General features: G+C 42.2%; 1 protein-coding gene across 1 annotated transcript; it reads left to right on the top strand.

The window, feature by feature from the left end:
• Positions 1 to 9,074: 9,074 nt before the first annotated feature.
• Positions 9,075 to 20,385, top strand: atat1 (alpha tubulin acetyltransferase 1; the record flags this gene model as incomplete). Its single annotated transcript, XM_080735608.1, has 12 exons — positions 9,075 to 9,166; positions 9,333 to 9,393; positions 9,764 to 9,855; positions 11,057 to 11,114; positions 11,669 to 11,782; positions 13,172 to 13,273; positions 13,940 to 13,985; positions 16,151 to 16,225; positions 17,231 to 17,462; positions 19,545 to 19,645; positions 19,804 to 19,864; positions 20,094 to 20,385. 12 exons carry the CDS (start codon positions 9,075 to 9,077, stop codon positions 20,383 to 20,385), a joined length of 1,326 nt encoding a protein of 441 aa, XP_080591734.1.
• Positions 20,386 to 21,028: the final 643 nt, after the last annotated feature.

Below are 21,028 nucleotides of genomic sequence, written 5' to 3'. Positions count from 1 at the left end.
GATAACTATCTAATTTCCTTCCGGTTGTAAAAATTGTTTGAGTGCAAGAGACATTGGGCTGTACTGTGTTAATAATATTTGACCTACTATGAATGGCAATCCAATGGCAATAAAAAAAATAGATAGCTGTAGTGACGATGAGTTGCAGACAGTGATTCACTCTGTATCGATGGAAGAGTACAGTATCTATGCGCTTAGATACTAGTGTTTGTCAACAGACACTACATGAGTGAGTCAGCATCTTGAAAGAGGGGTTGGCTAATTATAGGCCAATGTCAGAATTCAGAATTATTTCAGCAATGTCACTGTGCGTGACAGACAATAGATTAGACATTTGATTAGACAATAGACATGATCTCACTCATGACGGTTTCATCACTATGAGCTGTAATGTGACTTCTTCTAATGTTCTTCTATTGATGAGTTGTAAAGTAACCTCTTCTGAGTGTCACTCATACAGTGGAAAGAGGAACATCTTCCTACATTTTGTCCACTGACACCTAGTAATTATCTATTCTTGTCATCAAATATTTACCCAAATATGGACTTCCACTCAGCTCCAGACTGGCTTGGCGTTGCACGATGAAGCCACACCATTATTAAAACCCATCTTGTTTTTTATTGTCAATTGTCTTGATTTGGTTTTTAACTCTTACAGTGCATGTACCACTCCCAGGCACATGCAAAAATAGACATCAAAGGGGGCTTGAGCCCTACCCTTTTATCCGCCTGTAAAACGTGCCCTCTTCAGACCATGAATGCTGTTTTTACTCTTGGTGAAAGAAATGCAAATGCCCTCTATCCATGCCATACCTGAAGGCCAGCATTCAAGCGAATTGCCATGTCCAAACTCTCCTGAACTTGAACGCAGCATCTTATGTTGAAAGAATTGCCCTCTCTGTGTAGAAATTATGCGTATGAGTGGTATAACGCACCGAAAATAGCCGACCTCCAAGCTCACAACGCATTGCAAAGCGACGCGTTGTGAGCTTGGAGGTCTGCTATTTTCGATATTTCCACCAAAGGCCCTTTTAGAAATGTCAGCCGCTGCCTCTCTAACATTTTATGCACGTCCCTGACCACTCCTGTGTTTATGCTGTTGCTGCTATGACACCTGAATGTCCGTCTGGCAATCAATAAAAGTTTTTCTTATCTTAAAACTTTAAACTTAAACTTAAATCAACCAAGAATCTAATTTTCCCAACAAGAAATATCTTTGTGGTGTGCTACAGGCTATCTACAATATAACGTCACTGTCTGGCCAAAACCTCTTAACTCCATTTTTGAGGTTTTAGATTTCTTAGCATAAATCAGGGTTACCCTTTACATCTGAGTGTTGGTTAAAATAATATTGGACCAATGAAAAGTAGTAAAAAGTGCTTGGGACAAAACCTCCCAACTCCACAGTCCACACTTTATGCCAAACCAGCTAACTCCACCCGATTGGCCCTCTCTTTTTTTCATAAATATGTGCTATTGGACACCCTTTACATCTGTGGGTTGGTTAAAATAATATTGAACCAATGAAAAGTTGTAAAACGCCCTTCGGTCAAAACCTCCTAACCTCCACTTGAGCTCATTTTCCAGAAATGAACATTTTGGAGTTAGGAGGTTTCGGCCCGACAGCAGAGATATTGGGAGTCAGGGACTTTTTTTGATAAGCTTATAAAAATCCCATTATTTTGTGTTGGCCTTTACAGGAAATGGGGAGGGAGATGGGGAGTGACATGCAGCAAACATCGTCCGGATCGGGAGTCAAACCGACAACACGCTGTCAGGCTTCAGAGCCTATGTGGAATGCGCCTGGACCAGTAGGCCAGCGGGTGCTTCCCGAGCAGTTCATTTCATTAAGCTAGTGTGTGTGTGTGTGTGTGTGTGTGTGTGTGTGTGTGTGTGTGTGTGTGTGTGTGTGTGTGTGTGTGTGTGTGTGTGTGTGTGTGTGTGTGTGTGTGTGTGTGTGTGTGTGTGTGTGTGTGCGCCGCGTGCGTGCGTGCGTGCGTGCGTGCGTGCGTGCGTGCGTGCGTGTGTGTGTGTGTGTGTGTGTAGCAAGCAGTTCATTTCAGCCCAAATTTTAAAAGTGTGTTGGTTAGCGTGGTGAGGAAAGAGGGATGCTCCCTTGGAAATCAACAAATTCCCTACTGGTTTTGCGGTTCAAACTGCAATATGGAAATACGCCATCTCCTCTTCCAATGCAGGTTGGAGCCCCCACTTGCCCTTTAATGGAATGTGGCGGTTCAATCATCATTCACGCTGTTTGATTCAGATATATTCCAATCACATTAGAGAGGTGACAGAGGAAATGGAACTGTATAGTGATGAGATGTGAGGAGGTGGGCATCATCTGAAGGAGGGAATGAAAGAAAGGGGTTTTTATTCTGGGTGACTGCATGATTCAGTGATGATGTGTGAGCTCGTTACGTAAAGAGCAATCCATGGGGAGGTCCCATCTTTTTCCCTATGGGTTTGACTACATTATTACTACCTGAAGAGAAAGCCCTTCTCTCCACATTGTTCTGTGGAGAGAGAGAGAGTGTGTGTGTGTGTGTGTGTGTGTGTGTGTGTGTGTGTGTGTGTGTGTGTGTGTGTGTGTGTGTGTGTGTGTGTGTGTGTGTGTGTGTGTGTACGTATGTACGTATGTATGTATGTGTGTATGTAAACATGTAGAGAGAGAGGTGGGGAGAGTGGAAGAGAGGGGGAGAGGGAGAGTGGGAGGGAGGGGAGGCGGGAATGTCAATAATAAGGAAGAACAAGTGAAACTGACCGACCGACTGAACCTAATGAGGAAATGAAATAAAGATGAGAACAATTACATGATGGCAGAGAGGCATGTCGCATGTGGGCTGCTTTTTAGAAAATGTAATATCACATGAGAAGAAGTGAAAATTGTACTGTCCCGTCATATGGATTTCCAGATAAAATGTGCCTGAATCATTTTATATTTATATAGTTTTATATTAACTGTATACAATATGTACTGTAAGTACATTCATGGTGGGGAACATAGCTTAGAACCGGTGGGATAAACGTCTGCTAAATGAACCTAGCCCAACCCTACCCTCCCCTGCCCCTTCTTTGTATATACTGCTTGTTTTAGACTTACTGTTTTTTTTTGTTTTTCTTTACATATCTACTGCATAGTACTGTGTTCTATTTGTCTGTCATTCAATGTTATATGAGATACTTCAATGGTTTCCAGTGGAAATAAGCTTAGTCTTTTCATGGATCTCCTTTTAGTAGACCTTGTACCAGTGAACTGTACCATCATGAAACTGTACCTTTTCCTATGCAAACTTCTAATAAAGTCTTCAATCAATCAATCAATGCCTCGACTGCCAGTGGCACTCCATGGGTCCCTTTGGCAATTATAATATAAGGATTTGATGTATTGTTGTATTATTACCTTGCTTATTGTAAATCGCTCTGGATTAAGAGCGTCTGCTAAATGCCTAAACATTTTTTCATAGTTTTTCAGCAAAGAGTAATGGAGAAAGGAGTAATAGTAAGAGAAGGGGGGGGGGGGGGGGGCTGCATATAGAGGAGAAAAAAAGGCCTAGAGGAAACTCAGGTCCCCATGTGACTAATATGAAACTAACTTGAGGTTTTCCTGCCTACGTGTGTCACATCTTCTGAGGTTTTCATATTTGTTTGCACTTGCGGTTATGCTTGCAACACACAAATGAGTGGGCTTGCTGTTTCATACTATGATTCAGATCTGTCATCAAAGGTGTGTAGGTTGGGAATGGTGGTAGTTACCTGAGTCTTTGATGTATAGACCAGAGGCAGTGGGGGGCTATAAGGGGGTTTCATTCAAGAGAATGAAAACAACCCTTATAATGTGTCTGAAAATAATCATCTTGCCTTGAGAACATGGTCATGGGTGACAACTCTGCTTGCATTGCCACCATGTGGTCCATATGGAAATTACAGCGACCAGCCCAAGCTTGCAATGATTAGGCCTATAGCAGCATGACCATTCATGTCATGTCATCATGTTCAAGAACTAGCTTGTTCCTATGGTGTAATGAAGGTCTTCAGCAGGTATAGGTGCAGGACCTAGTTTGATGGCTAAATATGAACATTTTAAACTGATGCTGCTGACTGTGCTGAGTCCTTTTCTTTCATCTGTCAACAAGACGATAGCAGCGTGGTGTGTTGACAGTAACTACTCTACTCTATGAGTAGTGGGATAGATGTGGATAGATAGGTTAAGTGGTTCTTTATATAAAATGGTATCTTTTATAAAATGTTACACATACCCTGGTTTTCAACGTGGGGTCTGGGGAATCTTATGGGCATGAACGGAGTAAAGTGAAAATGGGCCCTGTGCACAAAATCAACACAGGCCCCCCTCAGCCATCACCTCCTTTAATGCCTTGTCTTTATGACAAAATATAGCCTACAATTTCATGTTACATTGTCAAGTGCAACAGTCAACAGATCCATATGAATATTGAGCATTTCATCCATTAAAATCAATATCGTCCATTAAGACAACTACATGATGGTTGTTTTAATTGATGACAATGCAACAGACTGTGAAGATTGTGTACAGTAGTTCTGAGCACAAGTCTAGGCTACTGTAAATTAACTGCAGACTGCAGCTACTGCCAAGGAAGGGGGCATACCATCCTAGTGGTATGCTTTCTAATCTCTCTCCCCACCACTAGCTGGCAGGTCGAGAATTCTCTCACCCAAAATGGAAGTTACATTCAGTATATATAGACATACAGTTATGACAGTAAGATCTTCGTGGGACTCATTGATTCGTTCCCATATCATAACAAGGAAGTAGTAGGAACTCATTGATTTGTTCCCATATCATAACAAGGAAATAACAGGAAGAAAGTGCCACGTAGTGCTGGTTATTTTCCACCACTCGTGACTTATACAGTATATCATGATTTCATAGTCTAAAGTTATTATGACCTGTAATCTTTAGCCTGACCCTACAGTATCCGACCAAAATGTGGTCTCATACTGTACGTTCAGTTCATATATATATCTTATATGGTCATATGAGACTCATACACAAACATAGAATTATGTATAATAATTCATATCTAACAATATATATATATATATATATATTGTAAATATGAAGTTTTGCCAAATTCTTGTGTTTAATCCAGCTCTGTTGTTTTTCTTGTAAAATGGCCTTAATAGAAATCGGATTTTCCCCTACAAGTGGGACTCTGGGAGGCTGTCAAAATAAGAGTTTATTTTATTTTATTTTACACAATTGGAAACCTGTCATGTCATTAGACAATCTTCCTAGATGAAATGGCCAGAGGGGTCTCCAACGTTATATGGAACGCATCTCTGACTGACTAATTGAAATGTTGATTTTTTTCAGGTGTCAGGGCCCTCTTGGATCCAGGGCCCCTGTGCACGTGTACAATGTTCACAAGCCATAATACATCCCTGTTGTCTTCACACCTTTGTGTACGTAGAGATGTGTGAAAAGTGTGTGCTTTACGTGAACAGTATGGTTAACACCTTTTTGTACTTACAAGAGACAAAGTGAAGGGACCAAAATTATCCTATTTACCCTGACATTGTGGTCACCTTAGGTTCCAGGAACTGCCAGAAAAGTTGAGAAGAAAACAAAGTAGAACACGTACACAGTAACAACTGTGGAGCTTTCTTTTCTCCTCCCTTGATAATGAATTAATAATAGTATAGCAAACTTTACAGTATGTGAAATAAAGGGAACTTGTCAAGACTTTGAAGACGTTTTGTAAGGCATGAATGTACAATAGGCTACATCTTATTTGGCCTAGTTCTTACAGTACTTTCTGAGAAACACATGTCTCATCAAGGTCAGGTGTTTTAGTCCCCCAAAATGATATTTGGCTGTGAACCCCCATCTGAAAATGGTTTGTGCCAGTAGGGACCCCCAGAAGAGAAGGTTTTTGTTAAAAAAGAAATGGTAAATTATTAAAAATGTCACTTTCAAGATTATAACAGATGTACAAGCTCACAGCTGTGAGACAGATGCTTTCTGGTTTTAATGTTTCCAGGTTTCCAAATAGACTCCTGGCATTGCAGAGCCATGTCACAATAATGTAAATAACCTGCGTGTCCTTTTAATACAGCTCTTTTGTTTTTCTTGTCAAAAAGCTTTAATAGAAATTGGATTTTCCCCTACAATTGGGAGGCTGTCAAAACAAGAGTTTGTTTCATTTGACACAATTGGAAACCTGTCTTGACATTAGACAATTTGAGGTCTCCAACGTTATATGGAACACATCTCCTACTGACTAATCGAAATGTTGATTTTCAGGTGTCAGGGCCCCCTTGGCTCCAGGGCCCCTGCTTATGGTTCAATTTGGTTCAATTTGTATAGTGTGTAAATCAGTGTTAAATGAACTCAGTGGATTCTATGGTGTAGATGAGTGGGGTTTGTAGCCTGCTGCCTATAATGCTTATCAAACTTGGCGTCCTAAAATGTAAAAGGTTGAGAATAATTTCCAGACATTATCTGACAGATGACATGACAGTGTCACCACCAACGCCAATGGCAATAAGGCAGGTGTTGCATAATCCTGAAATATTCATATAGCCTACTTTGGCCACACACAGATTTTTGATTAGAGAATGGCAAACTGATAAGGCCCATTTTTTTTTTGTATTTGGGAAATATCGCCTTCCTAAATACAAAAAAGGTAAACCCCCTCATCTAGCCATGGTCCTTCCAATTAGCAATCAATCACTATTATTGATATTTTGGGGAAATTACTGGAAAAGCTTTGAATTGTTTGGAGATTTTTTTTTGTTTTCTTTTTTACAGCAATGCATTGATATGTAAAACAAAATGTAGGCTACTTTGGATTTATTTTAAAGGGGGCCTGTCACCTAAAGGGTTACTGTCACTTTAAGAATCATCTTAAAGAACAAGTTAATATTTTTATGATGTCATTGAGGGGATGCGCAATAAACCCTTTTGTAAATCCCGCCCCATTCTGCCCTGTTACTATGATGGGACATTAACCCTGGGCAGATTGTTTTTATAGTGGAAGTGGATGGGATTTTTTTTTCCCTTCATAGCCTCATTACAGCTATATAAAGTACCAAAGGAAAAACACCTAGGTGATATTAATAAAAAGGGAAGACAAAGGTACAGTAGTTACATTGCAAAACAGGGGGTTTACCCGAAAATATATGTTTTAATGTGTTTAATCCCAGTGGGACAGAATCCTCTTTGCAGATTCTTTTATAGTGGAAGTGGATGGGATTTTTTTCCCCTTCATAGCCTCATTACAGCTATATAAAGTACCACAAAAAACACATCTACGTGATATTAATAAAAAGGGAAGAAAAAGGTACAGTAATTACATAGCAAAACAGTAGTTTTCCCCCGAAAAATAAATGTTTTAATTAGTTTAATCCTCTGGATCAGAGATAGAAAGAGAAGCGCATTGCATCTTGGGTACTAGGAAGAGGACAGAGAGAATGTTTCTCCTCACATAATAGGCTGGCTTTTCGTAATTCTGCCCATTTAAATTATATGTACCCAATCGTGACTCTTAGACCATTGATAAGGTACATGTGAACTAGTTTGTTGAAGCTTATTCGTTATGATGAGCGAGATCGCTTGACGCTTGCCGTCGCTATCACCGTACCGGCCGATCTCCGTGTCGCGCACTGCGGACAGTTTTTGAAAGCCTGAAGCAACATTCTCCACTGCACAAACTCCACCCCCGATAGCAAAAAGTGAATGTTTTTTTCTGGTTGGCCAGTCAGGGAGTCTCAGGGACCAATCAGAAGGCTGACAAACGGTCTATTATAAGCCAATCAAATTAATTGTCTGTATAGCCTGACTGTATGACTACTTACTGTACTGGTCAACTGAGACAGTTTCAGACTGTTTGAGGATGCACACGGGAGAGAGACCATGTGAACTACTGTATCATACTATTATAATTTCAGGGCTGACAGCGGACCTTTAAGTATTTTAAAAAGCAAATCGGCCTACTTACAAATTTGACAGAGCAGCTTTCACTTAGGTGAGTAATATTTGACCAGGAGACAGGACTATGTATCCTACTTTGACTCAAGTACTGGGGTTGAGTATCCTAGGCCTAGGCCTACTTTGTCCAACTTGAAACCAGGCTGGCCTATAATACCACTGATGGACCAGAGATAAAGGGTTGGGAGCTATAATACATGTGAAACTCATCCAAAGAAAATGAAAATTATTATTTAAAATAATTCCCTTTTCCTAGTGTGTGTGAGCATATTTAAAATAATTCCCCTTTCCTAGTGTGTGTGAGCATGATAATAAATGGCTTGCTGTTTGATTAGATAGTCATGTGTGATATGGGACAATTGAGCACGCAGCGCCCCCATGTGGACAAGCTTGTAGTGCTTCACTATTATTTATGCTTCCTTAAACTGTAGTGTAGACATTTGGACCAATACGATTGACCAAAATGGCCCAACAACATGTTTACAGCCACCATGTGATCTTCTACGAGTATTCAATAAGTAAACCTCTAGAATGTGTCTCTTTATCTTGGGGTTGTTCGTTGCTAAGGGAGGACTGTTTACCTAACAACGCAGTAAATCACAGCTTCGATACACATTACCGTAAAACACGATCGAAGTGTACACAACAAAAAATAAAAGCTAAATAAACTGTACATTAGGGTCTTGGACAACACAGCCATTTACATCTCTGTATAAGAAATGTTATTTGAATTAGTTATTTGAGTATTAAACCCAATTCAAACAGGACTATTATGCGACACATTAATTTGGCGTCGCGTGTTTTGGAGGTATTACGGTTGACGTTGTCGGGGTAGTGGCTGTGCGAACAGAAACAATGGAGCTGCAGTGAGCGACACAATGGAATTAGCCGGTGCCTGGCTCTTTGCATCCACTGAAGCGTTCATTTAGTGTGTCAGTGTATTTCTACCAATGAGACGTTTTAGTATTCTTTTTCCAGGTTGCTTGGAGGCTGTTTTTGCAAAGAAATCGTGCCACCGCCCACCGGCTGCTAAACGATAAGCCACGCTAGCACCTGCAGGATCTCTACTAATGCTGTGGTTGGCTGCTCTTATTCATTCAACAGTATGGAATTCCCTTTTGATATAAACCATCTTTTCTCCGAGAGAATCTCCGTTTTGGACCAGGATTTGGTTGCTGGTCGAAAAAGCATAGGAAGGTAGGTTCCACCAAAACCATTGTTGCCTTGTGTAACGGGATGGGATAGGGATAGCCCTTCAACACACACCCTTAAGTACGTGACGTCATGTATTAAATCCCAGTCATCAATCATCATCATCATCATCATAATCCTTTCTGTATTGTTAAATCTCTCCATGTTTTAGGCCTGATCTGCAAGTTCAAATCGCCACTGTTATTGATGAACTTGGGAAAGCCTCAGCTAAGGTGATAATATTTCTCTCTTCTCTTCTTTCTTCTCTCTCTCTCTCTCTCTCTCTCTCTCTCTCTCTCTCTCTCTCAGACTCTCTCTGTGTGTGTGTGTGTGTGTGTGTGTGTGTGTGTGTGTGTGTGTGTGTGTGTGTGTGTGTGTGTGATTAATACATAATAATGCATTTAAACCTAGGATGCACTTTAATAGAATACATATATGATGCAGATAAGACCAGAGGCCTAGGGCAAAAGGTAACTGGTCTGACCAGTTACCTTTTGCCCTAGGCCTCGCTGCATGTGCCTGGCCTAGGAGGCGGACTGCTGTGTTAGTTCTGCTGTGTCACTGAAATAACACATTTAAAATGTGCTTAATTGCTTTCCACAGGCCCAGCAGCTGCCAGCACCAATAACAACTGCTTCCAAGCTGCAGTCCAACAGGCACCATCTCTATCTGTTCAAGGATGGAGAGCGCGATGGGTATGTTTGCGTACACATACTGTATTCTCTACCTGTCCTGTACACACAGCCACCCAGCCCTACTTGTGTCTGTAGGGTTTTTTCCAGCTTCATTCGATTAGTTCAACAGTACTGTATTAGAAAATGTGCATATAGGGGGCACGGTGGTGCAGTAGGTAGTGTTGTCGCCTCACAGCTAGAAGGTCCTGGGTTCGATTCCCGCCGGGGGACGCTGTGGGTGCTGGTGGCGTGTTCTCTCCTCTGTGTCATCAGCGCCCACACCCTAGGGGAAAGGAACTGGTTACGCCCAACCGGGGAAGCTCCCCCCTGTCAGGTGATAAGAAGTGGCCCGCACACTCCTCATGCACTGAATGAAGTATGAGCTCAGTTCGGGGTCCTCCCCATGTTGGCAGAGGGAGAGCAGTGCCCAGGATTATAGCTTAGGCAATTAGCCCTTCATATGCCCCTCCCAAAAAGCTTTTGTCCAATGCTAGCTTAGAATAACTTCCTGCTTGCCAAGGCAAGCAAGCTTTTGTCCAATGCTAGCTTAGAATAACTTCCTGCTTGCCAAGGCTGGGAGGGGCATAGTGAAGGGCTAATTGGTACAGGGTGATAAATGGGTTTCAAAATAGAGTTCTCAAATTCTGCCTGAACCCGACCATACCCGAACCCGACCGACATTTAGGGTAGGTTAGGGCCTAAAATGTATGCTAATTAGTAGGACCGGGTAGGGCCTCGGGCTCAATGAAAAAAGAAAAAATATTTTTGTATTATTTTATTACTATTACTCTGTTATAGACCCGACCATACCCGACCCAACCCGGCGTTTTCGGGCCGGGTAGGGCCTAAAATGTATGCTAACTAGTAGGGCCGGGTAGGGCCTCGGCCCTGCCCAGTTAGGGCCCAGTTAAGGCCGGGCCTTAATATTCAGGCCAGTTGAGAACTCTATTTCAAAATTATGGGATAAAAAAAAGAAAAGTGCATATAAATATGATATCCCTTATTGAGCATAGCGCCATGGTCCCCAAAACGGAGGGAAGGGAACCCATGTTCCCAGCATGTGGTTCAAAATTAAATAAAAACAAAACTAGGTTAATGAGTCACTTCACTTGTGACACTTTGTGTCACCGGCCTCGCCCACATTTCCATTGACTACTATGTCTTACTAATTCCTTTGCCCTGCACCCACTCAACACCTCCCCCCCTCCTCTCCCACATACAGGGGACGTGGGGCTGCGGTGGGATTTCTCAAGGTTGGCTACAAGAAACTATTTCTGCTTGTAAGTTTCCACGCATTTCCCTCCATTTGTTGACTATTACGTCTGTCTTTGTGGTTAGATGATTGGTAATCCTAGTATTTCCTAACAGCTAGCCTACTTGCCTAATTTATACTTGACTTGCGTGATTTCAGCCGTTTTAGTCAAAATGAATGAATTATATGAAAGTATGAATGGTATGAAACAAAGTATGAATTAGCCTTTCCAATTCCATTACCCTTTTGTGGGTCACAGACCAATTTCTATGGATCACGACTAGAGTAAAAATCAAATGTTCTTTTCCAACATAAAAAAGAATAGAAATTATAATAATTGTATACATTTTAAAACAAACAAACAAATTAAGAAATTCCATAAATGAAAAAATGTTTTAATAGATTTTCACTAGTTTGGGTTCCCAGGCAAACGTGAAATCTCTCTTTTGGGTCTTGACCTGAATAGTTTGGGAACCACAACCACTGGTATACATCATAGTGTATCTATGCTGGTGATTCGTCATGACAGCGTACTAAACTTGACCCCTGTAAGCAATCCTTTTTGATGCAATTGCTCCTCAGGACCAGCGGGGGGCCCACATAGAAGCTGAGCCACTGTGTGTTCTGGATTTCTACATCTCTGACAACTTGCAGCGACATGGCTATGGGCTTGAACTCTTTGAATTCATGTTGCAGGTGAGGTGAGACACACCTTGCCCAGGGGTAAACCGTAGGAACCACGTCGCTGGTCATGGAATGTGCTGCTAAAGGGATCTTTACGTTGATGTTTGCCAGTGATATTTACTGAAGACAAAACAATGTGGTGTGTTAAAATAACATGGAGTCATGCCTTGTATTGAACCATGTTTACAAATGCAAGATGATGTCACAGTACTAGGCCTGTGAGCCATTCCACCTGGCAAGCATTTGTGTTGCGTCTTTATAAAGCCTAGTTACTAGCTTGTTAAATGTTTTCTACAGATACATAAAGGACATTGTAGCAGCGTTTTTTTTAGATAATACAAATAATAACCTTTATTTGTGTAGCACCTTTCAAGAACAGTGTTACAAAGTGCTTGACAGAAGAATAAAAACGATGCATGATTATAACAGAAGCAAGGTCACCTTTTGTTTTCAAGCGGCACTTTGGAATGACCAATCTGTCCACAAAAATAGACGATCTACAATCTCACAATGCATCACAGTGCGCGCAATGACACTTCAACCAGGGAACCATCCGTTTCCCAAGCAGCCGCTCAGCTCAACCTCCTGAGCCACTGTCGCCCCTACGAGCAGTACAAGGTTGTGTTGTGAGCTTGTAGATTTGAAATTGTCCCTGAATGCGTGCCTATTATGACATGCCCAGAATATGGATGCAGTGTTAATTTGGTTAAAATGTAAACAACCAAATACGCTCCTGTTCATGTTAAATGGGAATAGCCATAGTTAATTTATTTCATATCACACTTCCAAAGTTACAAAGTTACAGTTCAAATAGTTTATTATTTTCTTTTTCTTTTCTTTTTAGGTTACTGAGAAGCTTGTAATGCTAATGGTGATGGTATCAGTCAGTACTGTATGTGCTTAGCTGATTAAAAAAACTGATACTGGCTACCTAATACTATGTTTCCATTAGCATTGCTACAACATTCCAACAACTTAAGCTTGCAGTGGACATTTCTCATTAACCATAGTGACAATTAAAACACCAATAATAAATCAATAATTCACTTTAAAGTGTGATTAACCACTTAAACCCTATATACTTAATTGATCAGTGTCCCTCCAGGGTTTGCCTTTTCCCGCTACACCAAATCTCTTGAAAATAGACAATCTACACAAGTTCACAACGCGTCACAACGTGACACATTGTGAACTTGTGTTCACCTTATGTTCGCCCCAGGAATTGAGATGCTAGGCTTCATGTTGTTTACATGACCAGGTATCTTTTTATGGGAGCAATTAAAAACAGTATAACAATTTGTTATACAGTTGCTCCTATACATTATACCGAAGTAGCATATTATTTACACACCACTTATGTATATGCTATATATTTATATGTGACATTTCTTCCATATCTAGCACAAGCATTTGCAACCTGTGTTGATGGCTTACGACAGGCCCTCGCCGAAATTCCTGTCTTTCCTGGCAAAGCATTATTGCCTGACAGAAAGTGTCCCTCAGGTACGATATGCTGCCTCATGTTTTCCCTCTGCGCCTCCAGTCTCTGATGTCAAAGCTTCACAACAGAATAGATTATGTGACAATGCGTATGTCTCAACCATCTGCCTAGCCTCGGGAGACACATGAAAATGGCATTGTATTGTTCTTTTATCTGATGTGGTCATCTCCCTTTTTTGTCACTGTTACTCGTGTTGCGACTGCAGTGGATATATTTAGATTCTTCTGTCTTTAACTTTGTTCTCTGTCTTGGCAGGTTTCTTAGTTATTTTAAGTATACAGTAGTTGTGAAATACTTGTAAATGGGTCTAGGATTAAACAATCTATAGCTCTGAATACATGTTACAGTATGCTGAGTGTCAGGTTAAGCCCCATTTCAAAAATGAATACAAGTAGCCGATCTCTGTCTGATCTATGTGTCTGGTCTCCCTAAAGTTCCCTCTATAAGTGAAATAACCTCCAAAGCCTGACTCATCCTTCTGGGTTCTGGAGGTTAATGGCTTTGTTCAACCTGTATACATTTTTCTCATGCTGCATTCCCCTGCGGACTTGATCATTTATCAAAGTTGTCATGATGCCAAGTGATGGAACCGATTATTCTTTTCTGTCTCTCTTTCTTTTTTTGTTTGATCTTTTCATAATGTCATCTCTCGTCTCTTTTCTCTCCAGGTCAACAACTTTGTAGTGTTCGATGGCTTCTTCCTTAACAGATCAGGTAACCTCCTGGCGGTGTCCCATCGCGTGCTTTGCTTTGTTTTGTTTTGAGGTCTGTATTGGTTACATGCGTGTGTAAAAGGACGTGGGTGTGCACTGTGCATTCCCTCTTGAAGCCTTCTTCACGTCATTCCCAATGTAGAGTGGGTGGCCTGTGGCCCTTAGAAACGTGAAAACATTACTTCCTCGTTTACTCCTGGGATTCACTCATTCACTCTGGTTAGCTACGATTCCCATTCTTATCTCACGACGGAGGCATGCAGCATGCCAAGCCCAAATCCTACTGCTTTACCTTTGATCTGACTGTAAAATTCACTTACATTTTTTGCAGACTTGTCTGACTCACTTAAACCCATGTTGTGCATGATTATGTAGTTTTAGATAAAGATGTACAGGATTCATGTCTTTGAGTAGCACACCGAACCAGTTTTATCAACTAAATGTGTCATGTGTCTAATCTGGAAATAAATTCTGATTCTTCTTTTTACCATAAAGATCCACACATTGTAGAGAAACCTTTAAGTGTGGAAAGAGCTCTGTGCTGTTATTCCAGTTCCAAACGCCTTCTGTTTCACTAAATTCTCTCAGGCTCGCCTCCCTCTCCTCTGACGGATCAGGGAATGTACGGATTTTTGTAAGGACTTTTAAATCTTTCTTTTCTGATACCCCCTTCTTCCCCCCCTGCCACCCCCCTGCTCCCGAGCATCCAACTTCCTGTATTGTTTCTCTGTCCCAATCTCTGTTTAAATATCAGGGCCACCTGTTTTATCTCATGCTGTTTCACTCGCTATTCTTCCTGTCATTATTTGTAGATAATCTCCTCAGCCCCAGCCTCCCCATCTCTGCTTGTTCCTCTCCCAGCTGGGTCCAGCGTGTGTCACTATATATCATATGTATGTAGCCATAGTGACACACACAGTACTGGACCCAATGCACCCCAGGGACCCAGGTGTCAGGTTGTCATGGCTACCTCAGATGGCCCCAGCCCCTAACAAACCTCTCGCCAGTAGGAATGAAGCTGCTTGATACCTCTGAAGTGCTGCGGTGTTTGTTGCTTTGTTGTTGTAGTGGAGCCAACATCACTTTTAAAACAGAATTCACACATGGTATTCCTATGACCATAGACTGCCAAGTAATACGTTAAACATGAACAACCCCAAATCTAGGGGCTGCTCTGGCCCTGTTAACAGTGCTTCTGAGAGACCATCCAGTTCCAGTGTCTTCTCTGATAAACATGGTCGCTTGTAGAGCTGCTCCCGTAATCCAGGGAGTAACGTGGGGACTCGTACAATGTCTGTTTGAGCCTTACCCCCAAATGGGCTTTATTTCCAGAAAGGTAAAAGAACAGCAGCAAAATAAACACAAGCTTTCTCCCCTAAAAACATTATTATTTATTTATCATTATTCTTATTATTTGTAGTAGTAGTATTTTATTTATTTCTCCTCTGTGTGTAATGTAACGGTGAGAATGTACACTTAAATTGTATCTTGGTTACATCCTCATTGTATGCTTAATATAATAACATTGATTAGCTAAATTATAATAAACAAATTAGCTTAGCTGTATCATGTCACTAAATGTGTCCCTAACCAGGGCACTACCAAACTGCTATTATGTTATTCGTGAAGAAGCAGTACAGCTTCAGGAAGTGTCTCTTGTTACCATTCCAAGTCTTGGCTCTATGGATTAAAGTTTGGGGCTAAAGCCTGATTTATACTTAAATATATACTTAGTTGCATTGTGCCTGTGTTGTGCATCACAAATAGTAGATCTACAAGCTCATAACCTTTCATGGTGCGACACGTTGTGAGCTTGCCGGTCGGCTGTTTCCCATGCATGACACAATGCGCAACGATTTATAAATCAGCCTTAACCGTCCAAGATGTTAGGAATAACAAATGAATCCTGTTTTATGATGCAGTTTTCCTTAACCGCTAGCTACCATATACTGTATTGCTACCTGTTAACCTTGATTATTTTACAAGGGCAGTTGGGGACATAACATATATGTGACTTGCCTTTATGATCATATTATGTCAATATTATCGTATTGACAGAAGCTGGAGCTTAAGTAAAGGGGAGGGGGTGAGATCCTCCAACCTTCCGCTAGATCCCATCATTCATATTAGGTTTTATCTCCATGGTGACTGTCCTCTCTTCCACAGTGGCACAGTTGAGAAAGGCTCCCCCAAGAAAGCAGGACGGAGAGATCAAACCGTACTCGCTGATGGACAGAGAGGGTGAGACATACACACACATGTTGAAACCCGATTTTGGTTCTTGCATAATAAAAATGTTTTTTCTGGGTTAGACAATTCAGGCTTTTTTGAAAGGTCCTTGCTGTCTATTTTTTTCTTCTTTTTTTTTTTGCCTGATGCTATATCATTAGTTTGAAAAGATGTCCCACTTCTTCATCCCTGCTATTTTCAGCCCGGCGCTGCAGGGCTTTTTGGTACAAAGGGACCAATACTTGCACATTGGCACACCTAAATCTAACACACCCATCATTACTTCTATTAGCTGCAGCTGCATTGCTTACATCATAGTGTAATACAATATACTGTATGGTCAGCCTTGTGTAGTTTTGAACCTGTGCAGGAAAGCAAACTCAAAAGATTTGCCTAGGGTGCCTTCTGGTGTAGCATTAAAAATACAATTTCTTGACAACTGCTGAATGTACCAGTCCTGTTTCTCTCTGTGCAGGATTCATATTAAGAGTTTCTTAGCAAGGTTCTAGTTTTATGTGAACTGATGGCTGCAGACATAACTACCATGGTGTGCTCAGTAGAGCACACATTTCCACCAGGAGGCATTCCCTAATAACTCTCCATCATCTTGAGTTGAATGTGCGCAAACAATAAGGCTCTCGTTATTTGGGTTTTTGGGGGTACGCTTTCACGTATATACAGTATGTTTCTGCTGCTTGCACAGGTGAACGTCAGTTTCTGCAATTGGCTAGTTCCACTATATTCCATAATCCAGAGTGACAGGAGCTTTGTAATTTGATAAATGGTAGTGAGATACTTATCCCTTAGCCTGGAGGGATAATTGTGCTATTATCATATAAGATAAAGACATAGCTATCGTTAACTGATTTGAAAGATATTTGGCCTGCTGTCAGATCACGTGCGCGCGCACACACACACACACACACACACACACACACACACAAACACACAGGTGAAAACCTGATCTCCTGGTAACTTTCACTGACCTCGACTGTGTTCTTTTGTTCACCTCTCCAGTTGTGCGCGAGGAGCGGAGGGTCCGTCCTTGGCCGTTTGTTCACCCCGCGCCTCCCCCCCTCTCTCCCCAACGGGCGGCATCCTCCCAGTGCTCGCGCTCCCTCAGCGTGGGGTCCTCCCCCAGCCGGGAGCCCCTGCGCCCCGCCATGCCCTCAGCTCCTGCCCCTGGGGGCTACACGGGCCAGATCCCCCATTCCCCGCTCATCGACAACTGCAGGGCAAGACGCACCAGGTGAGGAAGAACGGGTTGGACCTTTTACAGGGAGCGAGTAGGGAAGATTTGTGCATGGCAGTGTCTTTAAAGCAGTGGTTCCCAGCTCAACACCCAAAAGAGAGATTAGATGTTTGCCGGGACCCAAACTAGTGAAAACAGCCGATCTACTTAGGAGCGGCCATAGCTGAATGGTTAGGGAGCCTGCCTGGGGAACCAGTTCCCCTGGTTGTCCCTGGTTCGATTCCCGGCCAGGATAGCAATGTCGATGTGTGTCCCTGAGCAAGACTCTTAACCCCTAATTGCTCACGCGCTCCTTGTGTGCTGCAAATACTGAATTTCCCTTGCGGGAGGAGTAGGTAACTATTATTAACTATTATTATTATCTTGTAGATCGGCTGTTTCCACTACTTCTTAAACATTTGTTTGGGAATGTTTTTTGAAAATGTTTTTAAATAATAATAATTAAAAATAAATGTAGGAATCAAAACATTAAGGGACCCATAAAAATGTGTCCGCGACCCACAAATGGGTCGTGACCCACTGTTTGGGAACCAGTAGTCTAAAGTGTTTGATGGTACTGTTCCACAGGATGATAACGGCATCGAATCTACTCAAAATGTTTTTGATTTCCAGTAGGCAAAACTTACACAGTGCTTTTTTGGTAATGGTATCAGCTAAGGCGATACCAAAAGGCCAGAGAGAGAATCGACTGACTCCCCTATACTGCATGGAAGCTCCCAAATACAGAAATACTGTTAACAAACTTTTAAACTAGCCTTTTGAAAATGTGAAATGAATCAATATTGAACAATGGCATGCTATTTATCATGTGAAGGTTTTATCAGAAACATATTTTTTTTGGACTGGACAAGTGAGATGTTTCCAGAAATCTGCTGTATATCTTTAACTTGGGCATTGTTTAGCACTGTCCTATGCTAAGGTTTGGACGTCGCTATGACAACCAGCTACACTGAGGCGTTCCTATTTGCAGTGGAAAAAGGAAGTAAAGTGACTAAAGAGTGACTGCAGGCTCTGTGTGAGTGCCAGGTCCGCTGGGCTTGGCAGTGGGTCGCCACATTCCTCTTGTTAGTTAGTTATTGTTCACTGTGTACAAAGACCTGGCCCTCAGCCGCTCTCTCTCTGATCTCAGCTTCCCTCACTCTCTCTCTACTACCTGATTGTTGTGGATGACTGCCTGCTTTCTCTGTGGACTTTCTAAACACTTTTTCTTTCTTTCTTTCTCTTGTCTCTCTCCCTGCCCTCTGCTGTGTCTGATCCTGTTCTAAACATCTCTCACGCTTTTACCTCATTTTTTTATTTTGTTTATGTTCACACATTCGGCATTCTCTCATTCTCTCACACCCCTTTCTCAATGTTCAATAGTTCCCTTAATCGATCTCGGCTCAGCTTCCAATGACCAGACTCTGACCTCCAGTGTTGCCTCTTCCTTTAAAGGAATAACTATGTTTCTTAGCTTGATAGATCGCCAGAGAGTCTGGTGTGCCACAGTGTTATTTGGACTAAATGGACACATTGGACAGACAGGAAGAGAGAAGGAAAGACCATATCCGTCTCCTTTTTAGATGTTTTTAAAATCCTGGTTATACCTGCCAAACAGAGGGAATATGCGATGGCTGGATCTTATCTGCTTGCCTTTTTTCAGAATGCATTAAACCGTCTCCCACAAAACTGCATAATGTGAGAAGTTGCCTTTTTATTAATGTCATATCATATTGCTGGCATTCTTAGAAGTTTGTATTAATGTAATAAGCCATTGCAAACGTATCGCTGTATTTTGAGGCCGATGGAAGAAGGTTTCTATGTTCCATTCAAGTTCCACTGTTTTCCACAAATTATTTTCACCATTTAAAAATATCTTTTAGTTTTATACTTTATACTTTTATAGTCTATTTGCTTATTATGATTTTATTCTGTTAGCTAATTATGATTTATTTGTTTGTTTTTTTATTTTGAATTCTCTTCCTGTTCTACACTCCACTTCCTCTGTCCTCTACATTCTACCCCCTCATCCTCTATGTCCTGTGTTCTTGGGTCACTCTCCCTTTTGTCCTTTGCTTGCCTCTTTGACTCCTCTGGTAGCCAACAGGGCCTGGTTGCTGGTGGCAACCTTTACAGTCGTCACTTCAACAGCAGAGATTTTGGTCTCCTGGGACGACAGGAGAGCACCTTCACACTCCCGGGTGAGTGGCTGTCTACCATAGAACCTGTTAAGTTAAATGCACCGTAGCCACCACTTACCGTCACCACTGGACGTCGAAGGTCATACAGCACGTCCAGACGCCACAGGTTGCAGCATTCCCACCTTTCCTTATCTGTTAGCACTGTGTGCCTTTCTCAGGTTTGAGACCAGTGTTGACTGACACAGGGAGACAGACACACGCACTGGGACAGACAGACAGGTTTGACATTTTTCACACACAGAGGTTATTTACCCTATTGCAGACAGTGATTGTTTATTGTCAGGTAGGATGGATGATAAGCCTGAAATAGAGAATGAGGAATTGTGTGCGTGCGTGTGTCTGTATGTGTACTGAACTTAATTGGATTTCTTTTTTCCTTTGCCACTTGACCTTCATATCATCCACCTTCTTAATTCGTCCTCCCACTATTCTTCTGTCGTCTGTCCAGGTCGCTGCCCCTCTCTCTCCCGCCGCTGTGCACGTCCCAGAAAGAAGCACTCTGCAGCCAGAGCCCTGTGGCGGCCAGAGAAACCGCTTACGATGCAGACGCTGAAGGCTGCAGTGCTGAGAGGTTAACGCAGGAGCAGGGCAGGAAGTCGTGCTCCGCGGGAGGCAAAGCCGCGTTAGAGGCAGAGAGGGACGGGAACGCGAGAGGGTGGTCGTGGACCCTGGGGGAGAGTCATTACACAGCACACTGGGTCAAACAGAAGCAGGAATACAGGAGCACACGGCCCTGGTGATAGTTAATGAAGTCCCCCAGGGCTGGGTCCTGAGCACCCTCTGCTACACCCTTGGCTGCGTGGCTGCACGGCGCCAACTCCGTGATCAAGTTGGTTGAAAACGTGACAATGATGGGCCTGATCACCGCCACCGCCAACACACGTGGCGAGCAAACTCTCTTTCACTGCCGAAAAGACCAAGGACCCCATCTCCGTCATCGGATCTGCTTTATTGAGAAGTCAGCCGCTTCAAATTCCTCTGCTTCCACATCACAGAGGACCTCACCTGGGACAAGCATGTGTGGGTGACTTCTGCCTGAAGAAGTTTGGCTTAAGGCCCAAGATTTCTACAGAGGCACCACAGAGACCGTGCAGAGGGTATGGACAACCCATTAGTGGATGTGAGCTCCCCTCCAAGTAAAGCATGTAGCATGTAGTCATGGACTGTTTCAGCTGCTTACATAGTCACACACATTCAAAGGAGACAGGCATTGTAAAAATAATCAAATAACCACATACGGACATTTATTATGGCAGGACCAACACACACAGCACCTTACACATGGCACACATTATCATATTATTTAAACACATCCCAGTGATCCCACACACACAGGCACCTGACACTTTATATTTATAACTGCACACATACTGTATTATACCA

This window comes from Nannobrachium achirus (assembly GCF_963921795.1).
Source record: "Nannobrachium achirus genome assembly, chromosome: 10".
NCBI classification, from domain to species: domain Eukaryota; kingdom Metazoa; phylum Chordata; class Actinopteri; order Myctophiformes; family Myctophidae; genus Nannobrachium; species Nannobrachium achirus.
Note: the sequence above shows the minus strand (reverse complement) of the source record. Positions and strands in the feature narration are given on the sequence as shown.